This window comes from Aquila chrysaetos, chromosome 5, assembly GCF_900496995.4.
Source record: "Aquila chrysaetos chrysaetos chromosome 5, bAquChr1.4, whole genome shotgun sequence".
In the NCBI taxonomy this organism is placed as follows: Eukaryota; Metazoa; Chordata; class Aves; order Accipitriformes; family Accipitridae; genus Aquila; species Aquila chrysaetos.
This window is the reverse complement of record NC_044008.1, coordinates 37,768,927-37,786,378: the sequence shown is the minus strand read 5'-3', so window position 1 is coordinate 37,786,378 and position 17,452 is coordinate 37,768,927. Positions and strand designations below refer to the sequence as shown.

Sequence of the window (17,452 nt, the reverse complement as noted above, 5' to 3'; positions counted from 1 at the left end):
TTGCAATCTGGTGGATGTGCTGCCACGTCAGCAGACACCACTGGAGGTCAGTGTGAGCTAGCACTGCCATGCAGCAGGATAGGGATGGGGATCCTACTACGCTGTCTATACTGGGGTCCCTTTTTGGCCTCCCCAATCTCTCTTGAGACAGCTCCAGACACAGGAGCAAGAAGCTGAGTCCCCCTTTCCCCACAATCGCTGATGTTGGGTGGATGCACACAAACACATGCAGACACACACACACACACACACAATTTTCATGCGTGCTTAGGGAGCTCACGAGGGGAAACGATGCTCCGGCTTGGTAATGGGCAGGATCAGACTCCAAACCTCTCACTGGATGCACCGTGCTGCATCAGTGACCACAACGTACTTAGGGGCAGCGTCCCTCCACGAGCAACAAGGGCCGAAAAATCCACGACAGTCACGCTATGCTTCAGCAAAAAGACTACAGAAAATGAGGAAGATGGTTAGCAAAAAGGAGCAGCAAATTAAATCCTTAGAGGTGGCATGGAGACCACCAGAAAAGACCACGCTGGGCATGTGGTCTGTTAGGAAAGGTGTGAGAAAGGGTGCAAGGAAGCTGGTACGGCTCAACAGGGAAGAACTATATTGTTGCATTAAGACATATTAGCACAGTGGGCTAAGAAGGCATGATTCAAAAAGCCAGATCTGCTTCCAAACACGGAAAACAGAAAGGCTCTTCACCTCAATCAGATTAGATGCAATAATTTAATCAGGCAGGCCAGAAATCAGTCTGAGGGGCAACTGGTTAAAGGCATTAAAACTGGCATCAAATCCTTTTTGCAATACATTAGGAGCAAGGCAGACAGTCTGCAGGGCACTGATGCATGGAAGGAGCACTGAAAGAGGTGTTTGCAGAGAGGATTGCAGAGGAGGGGATCTTTCTCCACATGGGCTCAGCCTTTCCCAGCCCTCAGGATGCCTTGGGCTCACCCCAACCACCCTCCCAACTCTGCTCTAGGGAAAGGAGCCCAGCAGGAATTCAGGGGAAGGGGACCAGCCAGAGGACTCACGGTGGACTGGCAGAGCAGGAGGCGGGTGTCAGTGATGTGGGCTGGGGGGGGCTGCAGCTTGGCGGACACATACATCACATTGGAGAAGAGCCGGTGGAAGCGGAGCTCCACCTGTGCCCCGCAGGGGAAGGTCACCATTTTGCTCAGAGGCTCTGGAAGGGAAAGACAAGAGGGGTCAGCTCCTTGGAGGGTCCTGCTGACACCTTCTTGCAGACCAGTGTCCCTGAGGCGTGTGGGGACCCCCAGCCCTCTCCTCCCCCCCAACTGGTAGCCCTCCTCACGCCCTGCATGGCTCACCGTAGCCACGTCCCCAGTGCTCGGCAGCTGCTCCCAAAGGACAGATTGGGTCTGTCAGGGACCGGGCTTCCTTCAGAGTATGTTTGATCTCCATCACCTGCTTCCCAGTGACCAAGGGATCACGGCCGATGTCTAGGGGAGAGAGTTTGGAGGCACAAGGGTCACTCCAGGTTCCTTATTTATTTCCCTGCCTTTCAGACCCTACATGAACATCTCCATACTGCTGCCAGGTTACTAAAAGCTCACATGGGGCACAGCCTGTGATTTGGTTTTTAGGGAGGGATGGCTGGCTGGCATGGGGTAGCACGGAACCACTTGGTTTCTGCTGCTATCTCTTCTCACCCCTGCTACTGAAGCAAGTGGTTTCTACCTCATCCCTTACCTTCTAACACATCCTCCAGCATGTGTGTAACCTTCTTCTCTTGCAGAATATGTTTCTTCAGGTACTTCATGAAGATCCCAGAGCTGAACTCCCCGTCCTGCAACTCATAGGCTTCTGCATCTTCGCTCCTGCAAGAGTAAGGACTCATCTTTAACTTTCTGCAAAGGGTATGAAGCCCTGGGGGTGAGTCAGGGCTTGCTGACCCCATCTAGACTCTGTTGGCTGAGTCCGAGTTAGGTCCTCAAGCAATGACACTAAGTGCTTGGTTTTGGCCCAAAAGGGGTTGGGAAGGGCACAGGATGGGAAAAAGCAGTGGAGGGGAATGGGAGAGGAGAGCACAGCCTCTTTTGCCAGCCTAGGTGGTTGACAGCAGTTGAAAAGCCAGCGGAACTGGCACTGGAGCAGTAAGCAACATTCATCATCTCAGGAGGCTTCAGGTGACCTGCTCATAGCACAGGCACCTTGGGAATCAGGCTCAGGCCTGGAAGGACAGATGACAGGAACTGATGCCACCTTCACACATAACCTGTAACTGATGCGCAGGCTGCCACTAGTGATGTTAGGAGGATGGAAAGAAGTGCCTGAACAGCAAACAGTAGAGATGGAGGGTGAGAGCCCTCTCAAGCCTCCAAAGCCACCATGCATAAAGGGATGCGAGGAGATATGGCTGTGCCAGCATTTGGTCCTGTGTCATGGTGTGGGGACGGCAAAGTGCACTTACGTGGCGTAGCCATAAACAGTATTGCCCCAGGGCTCCAGTGGCTGTACCTGGGAGAGGGCACACTCCGGGTTGTACCTGGAAGAGGAGACGAAGGCACAAGTCAGTGTCGAGGACATCCATCAGCATGTGCCTGGAGGGGACAGAGCCCATGTGCTCCACCAAGTCCATCTCCTATGGATGGCAATAAGATCAACCCTCACGTCAAATATAACCACCCATATTACTTGAGCAGCAACAGAGGCTAAAGGTAGGAGTCCTACGAAGAACACAAACCACAGGGAAATTAGTAGATAGGGCCAGCTTTGACCTATCTGCACTGGTGAGCTGCTCCCTGCCCTGCAAGCAAGCCTGGAGCTGTGGGTGCAACCATGCCTCCTCCCTTCTGAGGCTGGTTTTTAACAAATCCCGGCAGCAGCACAGGGCAGAGAACATACGGGTTCACTGTGGCCCAAGGGACGACTGTCCCTAAAGAAGTTAGAGGTGTGCACATAGCAAGGCTACGGCTCAACCGCCTGTCCCGGGGGTCTGAGGTACCCCACAGGTCCCTTCCAGACCATGCAGACTCCTTCTGCCCCAGGAAACCAAAGCACACTATGGCTGATACATCTCCAGATCTCACTGAGAGGTGGGATCAGGACACGCACCCAGGTCTCAAAGCCCAAGACTGGTCCCAGCACTTGGTCTAGATGCAGCTCAATCAGCACAGACCCTGTTATTTCCAAAATCAGGTAGGTCTGCAGTGACAGTCCGAGCTTCCACCGAAAAAGATATCATGGTTGCACTTAATAGCCAAGCCTTGCCCATCTGACTGCAGCCAGACTGAACAGCATGGGGACCAGCAGTCTCCAGTTTACACCAGTGACTTGGAGCGGTTCCCCATCGCACAGGGATAAGAGCTAGGAACAGAGGCAGCGTTATTCTGTGTTAATCAATTCCACCACAGTTTCCTGAGGCTGAAGTTGGCACGCTAAGAACAGAAGGGATGGTTGTATTGCCAGCAGCCAACACGTTACCTACTGCTGGTGGTGCAGTCTGGAGATGTTTAATGGCAGTATTCATCTGGCCTGTGTCAGTTTTCTAAAGATGATCAGAAGAGAAAATGTGGAGAAAGAGGTATGCTTCTAAATATGAACACTGAGCAGAGAGATTTATCTGCTCCTCAGCTGCTCCTAAATGAATGCAGAAATCTGGGATTCCAGGTCCAAGGAGAAATGAGACATGGGATCCCAAAATAAACCATGGTCCTGTTGTCCCCATGCTGGGGACATCTACCCAATGCTGCACAGACACGAGTTGATGCAAACCTTTTGTGATGGCACCAGCAGGCATCCACAGCTCCGGCAAGGCCAGCTAGTGCCTGCAGTGGAAACGCTGGCTGTGATCCCCTGCCCCAGCAGAAGACAAACTTCAGCAGCGGCATTTCCAGACCGTGACCAAACACAGGGAGAAGCCTGACAGCGGAGAAGGTGGCAGCGCTCCCTCCTGCTCCAGACCCAAAAAAAGTCTCAGTTACACAGCACATCTCATGCAATCTGTTTCTGATCTGCATCCCAGATAGGAGATGGTGTCCTCCTTCTGTCCTAAGTGGCACATGCTAGAAACCCTCATAAATCAGGGAATTCCTGGAAGAGGCAATCGCATCCACCCAAAATCAGCACATAAATGTATGAGGCTACACACAGGCTCTGTGTTCCTGGTTCCTCCTCTGCTGAAGCTGAACATCTGCTACCACTTGGCAAAGGGGGATGTGTTTCTCATTGCCTTGGCATTTCTGATGCCAACATATGGGGTGAAGAGATACTCTGGGTGAGATCCCTCTTAGCACAGACACAGCTCCTCCCGGTTCATGTATGGCTGAGCAAACTGTCGACAGACTTGCAGCATCAGTCCAACCAAAAGGGTATTGGGAAAGGGGGCCCCAGGAGCCTTGTTTTATAGAGCAGTGTAAACACACACAACTATGAAATCCAGACACTTTGCTGAGCTGAAACGGTGACTTAAGAAAAATGAGCTCAGGAGAGAGCTTCTACAGCAATCCCTCAGGAGCCCGGGGATAACACTTACTGCACTATGTGCTGTGGTTGCTGTGGGAAAGGGGAGGAAAGAAGTGTGAGGTTTGGGGGAGGAGAGAGAAAAACAGCCGCACAACCATGCCTAAACATCACAGAAGATCTCACACCGCATCCTTTTCCCCAAGCACCGTTAAGACTCCACTGAGCACAGAAACTGCTGGCAACACGAAGAAAGGAGACATCAGCTCAAAAGCTATTTCATAGATTGTCACCATTTGCATTAGCGATCCCTGTGGAGCCTCCACGTTGCCACGCCACCTCCCCATCACACTCTGCCCTCAGATGGGCTACCAGGAGCCCAGAGGCATACTAGCCCAGCTCCACCAGTGCATCCATGAGATCCAGGTGCTCCTGCTCAGCTGCAAGCCGTCCCCTGCCTGGTATCATGCTGGGGAGAGCAGCAAGGTGCTGCTACGTGTGCTGGGGGAGCATTTGACAGTGCAGGAAAGCAACACGCTCTGCTCTCAGCAGCAATGGTGAGCAAGAAGGGAGAAAAGGGATGCTTCACTACGGGGCATTCAGGGCAGGTATCAAGGGACATCAAGCTCCAGCAATGCTGGCAACTCAGAGCTGTGGCAGCAGGGTATTCCCAGTGCAGCCAGCTTGTAAGCTATTCAAAGTGAGTGTTCCCACCTCTGCAGCTAAAAGGCATCAAAGACTTAACATCTTTCCAGGGGCTGGCAGCTCTTTCAGGGCAGCGGTACCAAAATCCCTGTCGTCTTTCTGGTTCTTAGTGCATGAACCACAGAAAGAAGAGGGAGACTTTCCTGCATTTACCCTCCAGGTCTTTTCTGACCTGTAAATCTGCCTCAGGAGATGGAAATAAATGAACTAAGGACAGCTTCTACTGGAATAGTCTACGTACCTCTGCTGAAAATGGGCAAGTAGTAATTTTCTGCAGCCCACAAGCTGCAGGATAGAGATCTGCAGGCCAAGAGAGGATGATGGGCTTTCCACAGACAGAGGGAAAAAACTTATCTCTGACCTCAGCAGCAGCCTGGGTCCCAGTTCAAGACATGACCACTTCAGAAGCATTTAAGGCCAGTAAAAACCAAGTAGCACAGCTTGAAATATTTTCCCCCTCGTGTTGCACTCTTCTGACTGAGATGTTAACAAAAACACAGCCAGAAGAGAGGTGAGCTAAACAGTCCCAGCCTGAGCACATGGGCAACACATACCATGAAAGCCTGAGGTCAGCAAGATGCTGCTACGGCCTGCCAGGTCGGATGGTTCAGTGCAGCAGGTTGAAACACAAAAAGGCAAACCCTATGCTGAGTTTCAGCCAACAATTTATGCCAGGGCAGAGCCATCCCTTCGCAGCCTTTAGGCGACTTGCCTGTATTTGCCAGGCTTCTTCACCCTGAAAAATCAAGGGAGGGTCTCCAGCCCCTTCTCTCCAGCAGATCTCAGGCAGCATCTGATGCTCTCTGCACCAAATACGTGACCGACTGGTCTTCTCAGGACATCCTGCAAGACCTGACAGTCTTGCTGATTTTATGAAACAGGCTGATAAACTTTGACAGAGGCCTGGGCTCAGCAGCACAACAGGGGATGTGGCCGCGGCAATCCACGGAAACACCCCATGTGGTTGTGTAGAAGCTCACTGCTGAAGCAGGGGCTGAGGCTGGCAGCTGTTTCCCCTGACCCCTCGAAACATCATGCTCTGCCCATCCCAGGCAAGGAAGGGGAAAGAGCACCCTACCATTTCCTGCAGGTGTCCAGCAGGATGAGGTTCAGGGCCGTCTGCTGCTGCTGCATCTTCTGGAGGATCCTTTGCACGCTGATGCAGTTCTCAGGGGCGTAGGGTTGTGGAGCATCAACAGGGACCATGTAGTTCCTCCCCGAATGTTCGTACCCATGCCCAGCGTAGTAGAATATAGCTGAGAACCAGGAGAGGAGAGGATGAGTCACGATGCGAACCTGCAGGTCTGTAACCAGCTACCACGGCCACGTCCCACCTCCTGTCCTGAAGGGATACTGGTGCAGGGCAGACCTAGACCAGTAGCACCTATGAAACTGGAGCTATGTTGACCTCACAATTTTGACTTTTTTCCAGTCCATTCCCTTCAGCAGAGTTGGAAGCAGCCCTGAACTGTTTGTCAGGAGATCCCAAAGTCACTGGGTTTACACATTTCTGTAACTATCTGTGCTACAACACCCAAGGTCGGCATCTGCCAGGCTGAATACCACTTTTGCACAAAGTTTTGGTTAATCATCAGCTCTTTGCAAGAATATGACAACAGACAAAGTACTTTACCGTGATGAAAAATACAATAACAGCCTTTTAAATGAGAAGCTCCTCAGCTTCCTAGTTTTGGAGGAGAGACTAGCAAGGGATTAGGTGATGGGAAACACTCTCCAGATTTTAAAGGTCTGCCTGTATTTACACATCTATAAGCTGGTGAAAAATGAGATAGAGACAGAGAGAGATGAGTTCTCCAGATGTCCAGAACATGTGGACCACATGCTTCAACAACCTCAGACCAGATACCCGCCCCATAAGGCAGGAGAGGAGTCAGACTCATCCAGGTGTTGGTGGGAAGTCCAATACCCAACAAGAATTTTGGTTTTGAGTTTTACTCCTAAGCACATGAAAAAACTTAGTAATGGTTTCTGCCTTCACAAGAGATAGCAACAAGGGGATATCCAGCTTGGAAAGCCAGTGCTGAGGAGCTCGGCATGGCCCAAGCCGGTGCTTCTCTCTGACCCCTGTGTTCGACAAAGGGCTTTCCTTCTGCACACAGATCCCCATGTGAGCTGTAGCCTCCTGAAAGGAAACTGCACAGTGGCTGGCTACCCCTTCCCAGCAGTGATGCAACTGCTTGGGGGACGCTGGCGAAAGCCAACTCGGGGAACTGAAATGGGTTAAAAATAGCTCTGCGAGGTGACGCAAACAGTTGCACTACCGCAATTGAGGGACAGTGAAGCACAAGAGGTCAGAAATGGGAACAAGTGGCTAAGAGGCAAAAGTAGGAGAAATTCTTCAGTCAGATTTGCTGCCAAAGCCCGCACTTCATCGAATAACCTCTCGTCTATTTTCCCTCTACTGTTTCTGGCCCTGTAGTTCGCAGGACGCTCGCTTTGATCTCTGATGCTGCAAGGGATGCAGTTAACGGGGCGGGAGCTGAAGGACTGAAAGCATGATCTCATCGTATGGAGGATGGAAAGCATGATCTCCTAGTAAAAAAGGCTTCAAGTCACCTTTGGTTTCCATTCTCAGGGGATGACGGAAAGTTACTGAAATGGCTGTTTTCACAGGTGCCCACAAGGTTTGGGTTCCTCTTCTTGTGGATCGCCAGCCAAAGACAGTGGGCTCTGATTTGCAGAAGTTTTAAATTTTTATAACTTGCAAATCAAAGCCACAAAACCCTCCTGAGACTATAAAAGAGTATAAAACAGGAAGCCGTCTGGAAAAATCAGATGCAGACACTTCAGGTTTGGCCCCTCAAGTCATTGAGCACTGATGGCTTTCATCCCTCTGCCTCTCCTCCTGTATGTGAAAGGGAGGTGATGACATCTGTTACCAGGCAGCATCACTGACACTTGGAAAAAACTGAAATATTACAGAAAAGCCCACAAAGAATGATTCAATCATTAAATCTTCTAACTTTTGAGGTCTTTTTATGCACCCTGAATGCACCGCCAAGTGCTCCCCACGCTATATAAATCACAAAGACTCGCATTCAAATCAAAAAAGACATGAGTTTCACGTCAGCTGAGCAACTTTGCAAACCTCTCCTGGACTTAATCTCTCCTCCTGAACAGGAAAGTCAACAATTTGCCTAGAGAAGCAAAGGGTTTTTTTATTCTGAGCTAACATTTCAATGCTCTTCCCACATCTTGTGAGTCAAAACTGCTAATCAGAGACAAGCTTCCGAGTACCAAATTAAAAAGGGGAAGCTCCAGGCACTGCTTATAATAGAGGAAATGTCAGTATGTGTCTTAATTAAGGCATGACGGCATATTCCTAGTATTTAACTCGCAACTTTCTGCTCTCGTTGCATTTCTGACATTATTTTTTTGACTCGGGACTTTTTAGGATGCTTGAAATAACATCCGGGGAGATTCCTCATTCGCCTGAGGGTTGCATAATTAGACCACTCAGGTGATGTTTGGGGCCTTCAAAAATTCTCTGCAGCTTTTCTAAGAGGAGATCTGGAGGAAAAGGAGCCAGATGAGCCACCACCTCCATACGGTGAATTAGAGAAGCCTTTGGATCACCTTGAATGTGCAGCCATACAACGTTCCTGTGCCTGAAAACAAAGCCAGTTTTTGCTCTGGGCTTGAGAAATCTCAGAGAAGGTTCAATACTAAGAAGGACAGAGTCCTGCACTGGGGCAGATAAACCCAGGCAGCATTTTGGCTGAGGCTGAGTACTGGTTGAGCAGTAAGCCTGGAAATAAGGGCCTAGGGTCACAGCAGGACACCATGCTGAAGACGAGCCAGAATTGGCTCGTGGCAGAGCTACACTAGGAGATGCAGGATCACCAGGATAGCTGTCACTACTCTCCTTGGACCTGAGTAGACCCCACGTAGATCCTGTGTCCAGTTTTAGGGACCTCAGTTCAGGAGGAAGGTGAAGAAGCTCAAAAAAGGCCAGCAGAGGCTACCAACATGTTGGGGCCCAGGGCCTGGGAGGAGAGGGGGAAGGAGCTGGGCTGGGATGATCTGGAGACATGGAGGTGGAGGAAGGTCTAATAACAGCCTACAGTTCCTGGAGGGGCAGTTACAGAGACAACAAAGCCCAACTCTCCTTGTTGGCATGGACCATACAACATGGGGCAACAAACACCAATCCATGGAGGGTCATGTTTGACAGGAGGAAAGACTTCCCTGGAGAGTGGCGCAGCTTGGGACAGGCAGGTGGATAAGTCAGTGACTCCATGCCTGGAAGTCTTCAAGACCTGATAAGGAGAGCCACAGCCAACCCTGACCTCATGTTGATGACTCCAAAGTCCCTTCCCACCAAAACCTGTAGGAGTGTAAATCACAGACAGGTCAGTAAGGACACGCAAGGGAGGGCCAGCCATCCAGAGAGTCCCGCGATAAGAAAGAGGGCTAGGGAGGTCAGGCACATCTTCTTCAGCTCTTATCAGCATCCTGAAGCTAAATAAAACTCTAGAAGCAACAACAAGCACCGTGCTCAAACACTAACCCGCATGGCTACATCCTCTCTTCTGATCTGCACCAGCAGAAAGATGCATGAATGCCCCAGCATCTCTGCTGCTGGAGTTAAACTTCAGAAGACAGCCAGCCTCACTTCTCGGGCTTGCTGACAGGTGTGTCTGTGTTAGACCACAGCCTCTCACTTCAGCCCAGTGACAGTCTTTCACCAGTCAGCCCTCTCCTCCCAGCTCCCTGCTTCGTATGTCCACACAAAGCTCTCTTGACTTCAGCTGTGGTGGTTGCTACGCAGGAGATGGCATCTCCAGGTTCCTCGAGCAAGAAAAACCAGGTAGAAGCACCAGGATTGGTGCAGGTGCATGTCTGACACACACACATGGATGTACAGGACTGGCTACCACAGGCACCCCTGGGGTCTTTGTGGTTTTAACAGGCTGCCTACATTGTTCCTGGAGCTGCTGTCTCACCACCATCTTCCCATGCATATGAGTTAAGTGAATCTTAAACCTCTCAGTCAGTTCTAGATGTTTATCCTGGAGCTAGTGCCTTGAAAAATTGATACATAAGGTTTAGGAGGAGTTGTTAGCTTCTTCTAAATGCATTTTTATTAACAAGACAAGTTAATTTCAATGATTTGTACTCCACCTGGTTCTTTTAATTCTATGTAAGGAAAACAGTTGAAGAAATGCTGGAAGATAGGTCACACCGAGAGGCACCACACTTCAGATGGGGCAATCAGCAGGCAGACTGACCCAATGCCCCACCATTAAGTCTGGATGCCACCATTTATGGCAAGAGTCCTGAACTCAATCATGCTGCTGGGACCAGCCTGTGCTGGGGTTCACTGCCTCCAAATAATAGTAAACCACTCAGCTTAGAAAGCTGTAAAGAAAACCACCATCCGGAGCAGGCTATGCCTAGCAAACACTTGAAGCTTATCAAGGTTCAGTAATTCAGCTGTTAATGTTTTCCCTGCCAGTGCACAAAATCAATTTTGCCAGGAAGGATCAGCGGCCACGAATGCAGAAAAGCACTAGAAGTTTAAATAAGGCATGACAGCATTAAAGGTTTGCCATTTCCAAATCTTTTTTCTCTCCGACGCTTACAAAAACAAGGGACGTGCCATGGGTAAAATGCCATTTGGTCCTCACGCGCCACAGATAGAGGGTAGAAATGGCAGCACTGTGGGAAAAGCATAGCAGCCCCCAGGGATGACTCTGGCCTGGGAAAGGCAGTAAAGCCTGAGATGCAAGGGGATTTCAGAGAGCAACCACAAAAGGAAGCTGCAAGTGAAGTCATAGGAATATGTTGTCATCAGATGACGCGCTTGGCCGGAGTGGCAACAACCATGTACTGCCCTCCCCTGCCAGCTCAGCCTCCCCAAGTGAGGCAGTGCTTCCTGGAATGAGGTGGCTTTGCGGCATTTCACTTGTGGCCGTGTCCCTATCCATTGCACAAACTCCAAACCTCATGCTGAGTGCTGGGCTGGAATTGGCTCATGCTGATTTTCACTGTCTGAGTGCCCTGGTATGCCACACAGCTGAGAGGGCAGTGAAGATAAGCCTTGTGCTGAGGTTTGGAAGCAAAAAAAACATCTGCAAGGTGTTTTCAGGGTATCTGTTGGGCTGAGAGAATCTCAGAAACCCCAAAGAAGCTACTTTCACCAGAAAATCTGAACACCTGCTTTAAGACCCACAAGATCTGCTGGTTGGTTTTGTGTTTGAGGAATGCTTCCTGCTGAGAACAGTGTGCGATAAGCTCAAAGCCCAACCTCAAAGCCATCTGTGCGTGGGAATGCTTTCTGCAAAAAGACTGTCAGAGGCCCAAATTAGACCATCAGGAAAGAGAAACAAGGACATCATGGCCAGCTGTAGCCGTCACGGCTCAGAAGGAGCTCCCCTCCTCACAAAGGAGAGTGGTGGGGGCAATCAACAGTCAATCTCCTCAATTCTGTCATCTAAGGCAAAATCAAAACACCTCCCCCCATTCGCCATCAGAAGTGCTGGCTCCCCAAACCCTCAGCATGAAACCATGTTGTTGGAGTTGGAGGTGAGCCACGTGATGGAGAAACACCTACTTTGCCTGCCTGTAACCTGGCCAAAACTGAATGGCATTTATCTAGGGAATTCTGCCAAGCCTGGCACCACTGCAGACTGTACTGCAAGTCTCCCTTGTTCCCTCCAAAGGAAAGTTCAGTTTCTTCTCTTTTAATTCAACAGCTGTTCAGAAAATTGCCAAATGCCTGCTCCTCCCTGGCATCGACCGCTGCTACCTGCACATCGGCTGCTGCCTGCTCAGCACTGGCAGGTAGCTGGGCTGGCTTTGCCTTACCATAGACTCCCTTCCCCAGGAGCTGCAGGAACCGACTGACCGCTGTGACCATCTCAGCCTTGTTCAGATCCAGAAGGGAGACAACCTGGAAGCCCAGCTGCTCCAGAAGACGACTCAGCTCAAACACATCCGTGATGGGAGCCATGAGGTTGGGGTGATGCTGGTAGCGGTTGTTGCCCACTAAAAGCGCTATCTTGCCTGTAGCTAAAAGAAACACCAAGTGACAAAGCTGTAGATGCTCAGCAGGAGGCAAGGTCTCACCTCCTTCTGTTGGAGTGAGGATACGGGAAATCTTTTCCTACATCTAGGCAGGAAGGACAGACCCTACACTGCTACAAGCCTGGAGTGCCCTCCAGAAAGCCCTTGGATTTCTGAACACTTTGACAAAATACACAAACCATCATTTTGAAAGAAAGACTTCAAAAGTTTTCACTTGGCAGCCAAAATCCCAGGAGTGCAGAAGGATCTGTGCTACTGAGGTTATTCGGCACCTGTCCTACCATGACCACAGGTCTTGCGTGCCAGCAGTGCCTGGGAGGAGGATGCATTGAGCCAGGCTAAGAGGTCCTTTCCCCCACAGGGCTGAAGGAGAGAAATGCCGGGCTCCTGCTTTCATTTTATGCCCACCTTCCACTGTAGGAAAACCAGATTTATGGCACTCAGCAGAGGTGGGAGCAAGAAGCTTTGCCCTGCTCCGAGGAGGTATTTCAAGGAAGGGAAAAGGTGTCATGTGAACAACACTTTTAAACTCATTTGCCCGCACAGAGGTCAAGACTGGGTTACTCATTAGGAGTAATCTTACTCCACTTGCTGAGACCGATCAGGGCTTGGCAGGGGATGGGACTCATCCTGTGCCTTGCAGCTCCGATCCCAAAAGCCCAGAGCCTGTGACAATATGGACATAAAGGCTTGAAGCGGTCTCTGCAGGAAAAGCACTCCTATGCACTGTCCTCCCATCCACCCTGGAGCTTGGCTTCTAATTAAGGGAGTAATTGCTCAAGAAGAAAAGATGACAGTACTCACCAAAATACTTTTCAGAGCGACTTGTACCTGGAAAAGAAAGAGGGAAATGATAAGTCTGTGCCCAGCGCCCAGCGCCCCAGTGCCAGCTCCCATCGCAGGTCTGAAACCAGCTCCAACATCCCCCAGCAATGCAAAGCCGGGTCAAACACCGCAGAGCATTGGCACAAGCAACACTCCTCAGGCAAGTTCTTCACAGCCTGACTGCTAACCTTAAAGACACTGGTCTGGTGATTTTAGGAGGATTTATGAAAGCCTGCCTGATTTATGAAATCCTGAGCAGCTGGGAAGCAAAGCTTGGAGAAGTGGCAGGCCAGGGGAAGGAGCGCCAGCGCGGCAGAGCTCGTACCCATCAGCAGGTCTGCGCTACTCATACCAGCCCTGCCTGGGTTGCCACGCTTCCCGAGGTGACTTGCCCACTCCCTTGCTGCAGCAGAAGCAAAGAAAACACAATGACTGAAGGTTAACATAAGCTCCAAAACAGAGCTTCTCCCCATGAGTTGTCAGTGCAGAGGAAGCCGCTTGTTTGCTTTTGATTGTGGTAATATTCCCACCCACCACCCTGCTTTGCCTTTCCCCCTCTTTTAGCACCCCAAATGTGACTCTCTGTCACGAGCTCCCCAAGCTCTCCTTCCCAAGAGCTCTCAGCCTCTTAAAATCATCACTACCCTAATAGCTCCAGCTTTTCCTATTTAAATTAAAAATTTAAAAAAGTCCAGCCCAGGAGAAAGCCCTAAAACGCTACAGGCTCTAAAAAAAGAAACTAAGAGCATATTTTTAATTGCATAAATCTTATGGGTCTGGAAGACCTTGAGCACCTGAACCAGTGTTGCTCCTGCACCAGGGGTGCCTGGAAAGCCATCAGAACAAGCCCATTCATCCTTTTCTGCCTGTGACAGAGCTGCCTGTTGCATGTTAAAGCTACTCAGCTGTAACATTTTGAACCCAACCCAATCCGGTGCCCCCTTCTCACTGCCTGTCCCCCTGGATGCTGTTTTGCCAGCTGCAAGGAGGCAGGGAGAGCACCCTCTGGCTATACAGGACCAATCTGCACTCTGGAGCAATTTTAAAGCTAGCCTAAAAGGTGAGATGAGAAGCTTATGGCATAGAAAAATCTCTAGATGGAGTAAAGAGCCAGCAAAGCTAGCCTGTGCTACTCTTCTTCCACAGCAGGGCAAAGGCAGAAAGCCAAAGTGGCCATCACACCGAAGGTGGAGCATGCCCGAGGCTCTAGGGACCCATCTTCTCCCCGGGATCTGTCAGCTCACACAGCATCAGGCCTGGGCTGCCAGCCCGAGGGACCTGAACCTTCCCAAAATAAACACTCTCTCCAGCAATATGCATCTGAGCGCACCACTTCATCTCAGCAAGGCTGTAAATGAGTTTTAGCATGGGAGCTTGCTGCGATTTGGCTGAGGAGCTATTAAACCAGCACTTTGGCAAGGCAAGAAAACCACAGCAAGCACCTGAGAACACTCAACCTGCCCTAAGGTGGCAGGTTTCTGACAGACTGCAGAACCCAGCAGCATCCCACGCCACAATATAGTGGATCACTGGGTTTTGGGTTTTTTCTTTTACAGACACCACTTCCCTCGCTACCTCTGAACCCTGTTACCAAGGAATCCTATTTATCACAGTCTGACGGACGCCTGTGCCCGCTGCTCGGCAGGGCTTGCGCAGCTCTGCTGAGATCATCGTATCCAGTATATCCAGGGTGTGAAATTGCGGTCTGGAGGCTGTTCCCGTGACAGCCGCCACAGGACTGCCAGGACACTCCAGCTTCCCTGCAGAGCCCCATGCTACTTCTCTACTCTGAAGTCTCTTACCTTTGGCTCCCTGCAGAAGGAGTATTTAAAACCGGTGGCCTTTCTTTTTGTTAATAAAAGTGTGCAAGATCCGTCCAAGGCAGGGGAAGGTGCAAGTATCAGAGCCACACATCCTACTTCTCCTAATCCCATGCCCAAGAGCCCAGCTTCCTCTGCACCGATTGAGCCGCAGGGTAACACACCAGCACTGGGCTCCTTGTTTACCAGCTCGGCGCTTCCAGGCAACAGCACTAAATTCATTTATGCCCTCTAATTAGTTTTCATGCTAGAAGGTGATTTGCAGCAAAGCAGACGTGGGTTGGCTCTGCTCACCTACGTGAATATCCACGGCGTTGGTCCAGTGCTCTCCATGGCTATTGGAGGCACAGCAGAGGTATGTGCCGGAGTCACTGATCTTTGCATGGGTGATCTAGACAGATCAAAAGTTAAATCACATTATTTATGGTGAAAGTGTGCAATCCCCAGCCAGTATCTGCCAAAGGCACCCGTGTTCCTGGAATAAAAAGTCTTTTTTCTTGCTGTTTGCCGAGTCCTCATTTCTTGCCTCACAAAGCCAAGATTTCCCATGACTTTTGTCTTTCTAAGAAGCTCAGTAAGGCCACGTGCTGAAGTCTGCTGCTGACCCCAGCTTCTAGAGAGCAAGAATCCTCTGCCCAAATGCCTTCCCTTCTTTCTCCAGCAGCCCCGAAACCCTGTGTCATAGCCATACTCTGCCTCAAGAGCCACACTCGGAGAATGCTGCCTGGCCAGCATCAGAAGGTTGCCTGTTTTTCCTCTTAGGTGACATTTTCTAGATTTCTGATCATGCCCATTGCTCTCTTCTGGCAAGTTTTCTACTCTTATCCATCTCTCTTGATGCGGGACAAGAATCGGAACAGTACTGGCTGGCGAGGACCTTTGTGGTTCTCCAGCCCAGGCTCCTGCTCAGAGAGGAACACAAGCCACCACTGCGTCAGGTTGGCCACAGCTTTGTCTAGTCGAGTACTGAAAACCTCCAAGGATAGAGATCTCGCTGCCTTTCTGGCTCCAGTGCAGCACCACCCATCTCCAAATGAAGAACCCCTTCCAAATCCCCAGCCTGAACTTCCCCGTGAAAAGTGCAGTCTGAGGCCACTGTCTGCTGTAATATCATCTACCACTACCAAGAAGAGATTGGATGTCTTGTCTTCGTTACCCTTCACGCGATGCCCCAGAAGGAAATCTGCCCTTCTTGCTTCAAGAAGACAGCACTGATTTACATTCAGCCAGTGCCCCAAAATAAACCCAGACTTTTTGCTGTCTCCCTGACTCTTTTCTGTCGGGACTAACCACTTTTCCTTCTAGCTCTCCTGAAGGCAGCTCCATCACTCCACAGTCCCCTGCGCAGACATACAATAGCTGTTCTTGTGCCACTGCTGCAAAAAGGCACGAGACGTGCTGAGAGCCCTTGATGCATCTATCAATCGGTTACTTCTTAGAGAAATATCCACAGCTTTGAAAGAAGCCCATAAAACGTATTCCCTCTTCACCCGGAGTCCTTCAGTCAGCTATCAAAGCAACAGGGGCAATACGTGGAGTGCTTTCTCACAACCCTGCAACATGGCAGGGAAAGATGAGCACGAGGAGGCTTCTCAAGGGCTGGAGAGACAGGGAGGACAGGCAAGGAGGGACTGCTTTCTGCTGGCATTCACCTGCTCACACAGATCAAAGCATACCCAAATCTTGACAGGCAGATACAAGCCGGGCTTAAGGACTGCCACCTCTCATGTTCAGGATGACAATAACACAATTTTCAGCAGTCTCTGCAAGGCTTCTGAGGCTGTCCCATGCCCACCATCCAGCAACGAGCTTCTCCCATCACCCACCTCAGCAGCCAAAGTTTCTGAACTATCCCAAGGCAACGTTACCCAGAGTTTTTTTTTCTTCTGGTGTTCCAGCAGGTTCCCATTCCGGTACCACTGGTAGCTGGGGGCTGGGACCCCCATGGCAGCACACTGCAGCTGTAGCGGCTTCCCCACCTCCACCCTCTGCTCGGTGGGGTTGAGAACGATGACTGGTTCTCCTCGCCAGAGCTGAGGGGGCAGTCCTGTAAAGCAGTGACACAGAATTGGTCCTCCCTCCACATGGACAGAAAACAATGGTCATTTTTTTCGCCCTGTAAAAGACCCTGTGCATATTGCCAGAAAAGCGAGCTTTTTCCACCTGCACCAAGAGATGCTGTCCCACAGGATGACCGCGGTTGCAGCATCACTACTGCACCTTTCTGCTTTGGGAGCAGGGAATCCTTGAGAGCAACACCTGTGACAGTAAATGACACACCAAAGCCCTGCCTCTAGCTTCCCAAACCTGATGCTCACCCTGTCCTGCCAAGCATGAAGTCAATGTGCTGAGGTCAACCACACCCAGAGTTATTTTTGCTCAGCCTTGAAATAGCCAGATTGCCTCTTCCAGCCCCTCTGCCCAAGGCAAACCGGCAAACACCCAGTATAACTCTGGGAAACCTACGGCAAGTGATCAGCAGGAGGAGCAGGTACATACAGCCGGAGTTATTGGGACCGTGACAGGGACCTGAACCATCCAGAGGATGGACGCAGAGGTCTGGCTTAGACCTGCAGACTCATGTCGCTGGAGCAATCCTTCTGTATTGCGACTTTTGAGCTGGA

The 17,452-nt window shown here is 50.5% G+C and overlaps 1 protein-coding gene across 3 annotated transcripts in view; it reads right to left on the bottom strand.

Moving 5' to 3' along the window:
• The window catches only part of LOC115341754 (mucosa-associated lymphoid tissue lymphoma translocation protein 1-like), a 30,259-nt gene that overhangs the window by 10,926 nt on the left and 1,881 nt on the right, over positions 1-17,452 (bottom strand). For 2 of the 3 annotated variants that reach the window (XM_030015158.2, XM_030015157.2), the window contains 9 exons: positions 16,655-16,875; positions 15,123-15,219; positions 12,988-13,014; positions 11,965-12,168; positions 6,212-6,389; positions 2,438-2,512; positions 1,717-1,844; positions 1,335-1,466; positions 1,038-1,189 (listed from right to left, as the gene is read on the bottom strand). In XM_030015158.2, the coding sequence (XP_029871018.1) occupies positions 1,038-1,189; positions 1,335-1,466; positions 1,717-1,844; positions 2,438-2,512; positions 6,212-6,389; positions 11,965-12,168; positions 12,988-13,014; positions 15,123-15,219; positions 16,655-16,875 (1,214 nt within the window). The remainder of the gene's footprint in view (positions 1-1,037; positions 1,190-1,334; positions 1,467-1,716; positions 1,845-2,437; positions 2,513-6,211; positions 6,390-11,964; positions 12,169-12,987; positions 13,015-15,122; positions 15,220-16,654; positions 16,876-17,452) is intronic. The other variant, XM_030015159.2, reaches the window with a different exon arrangement.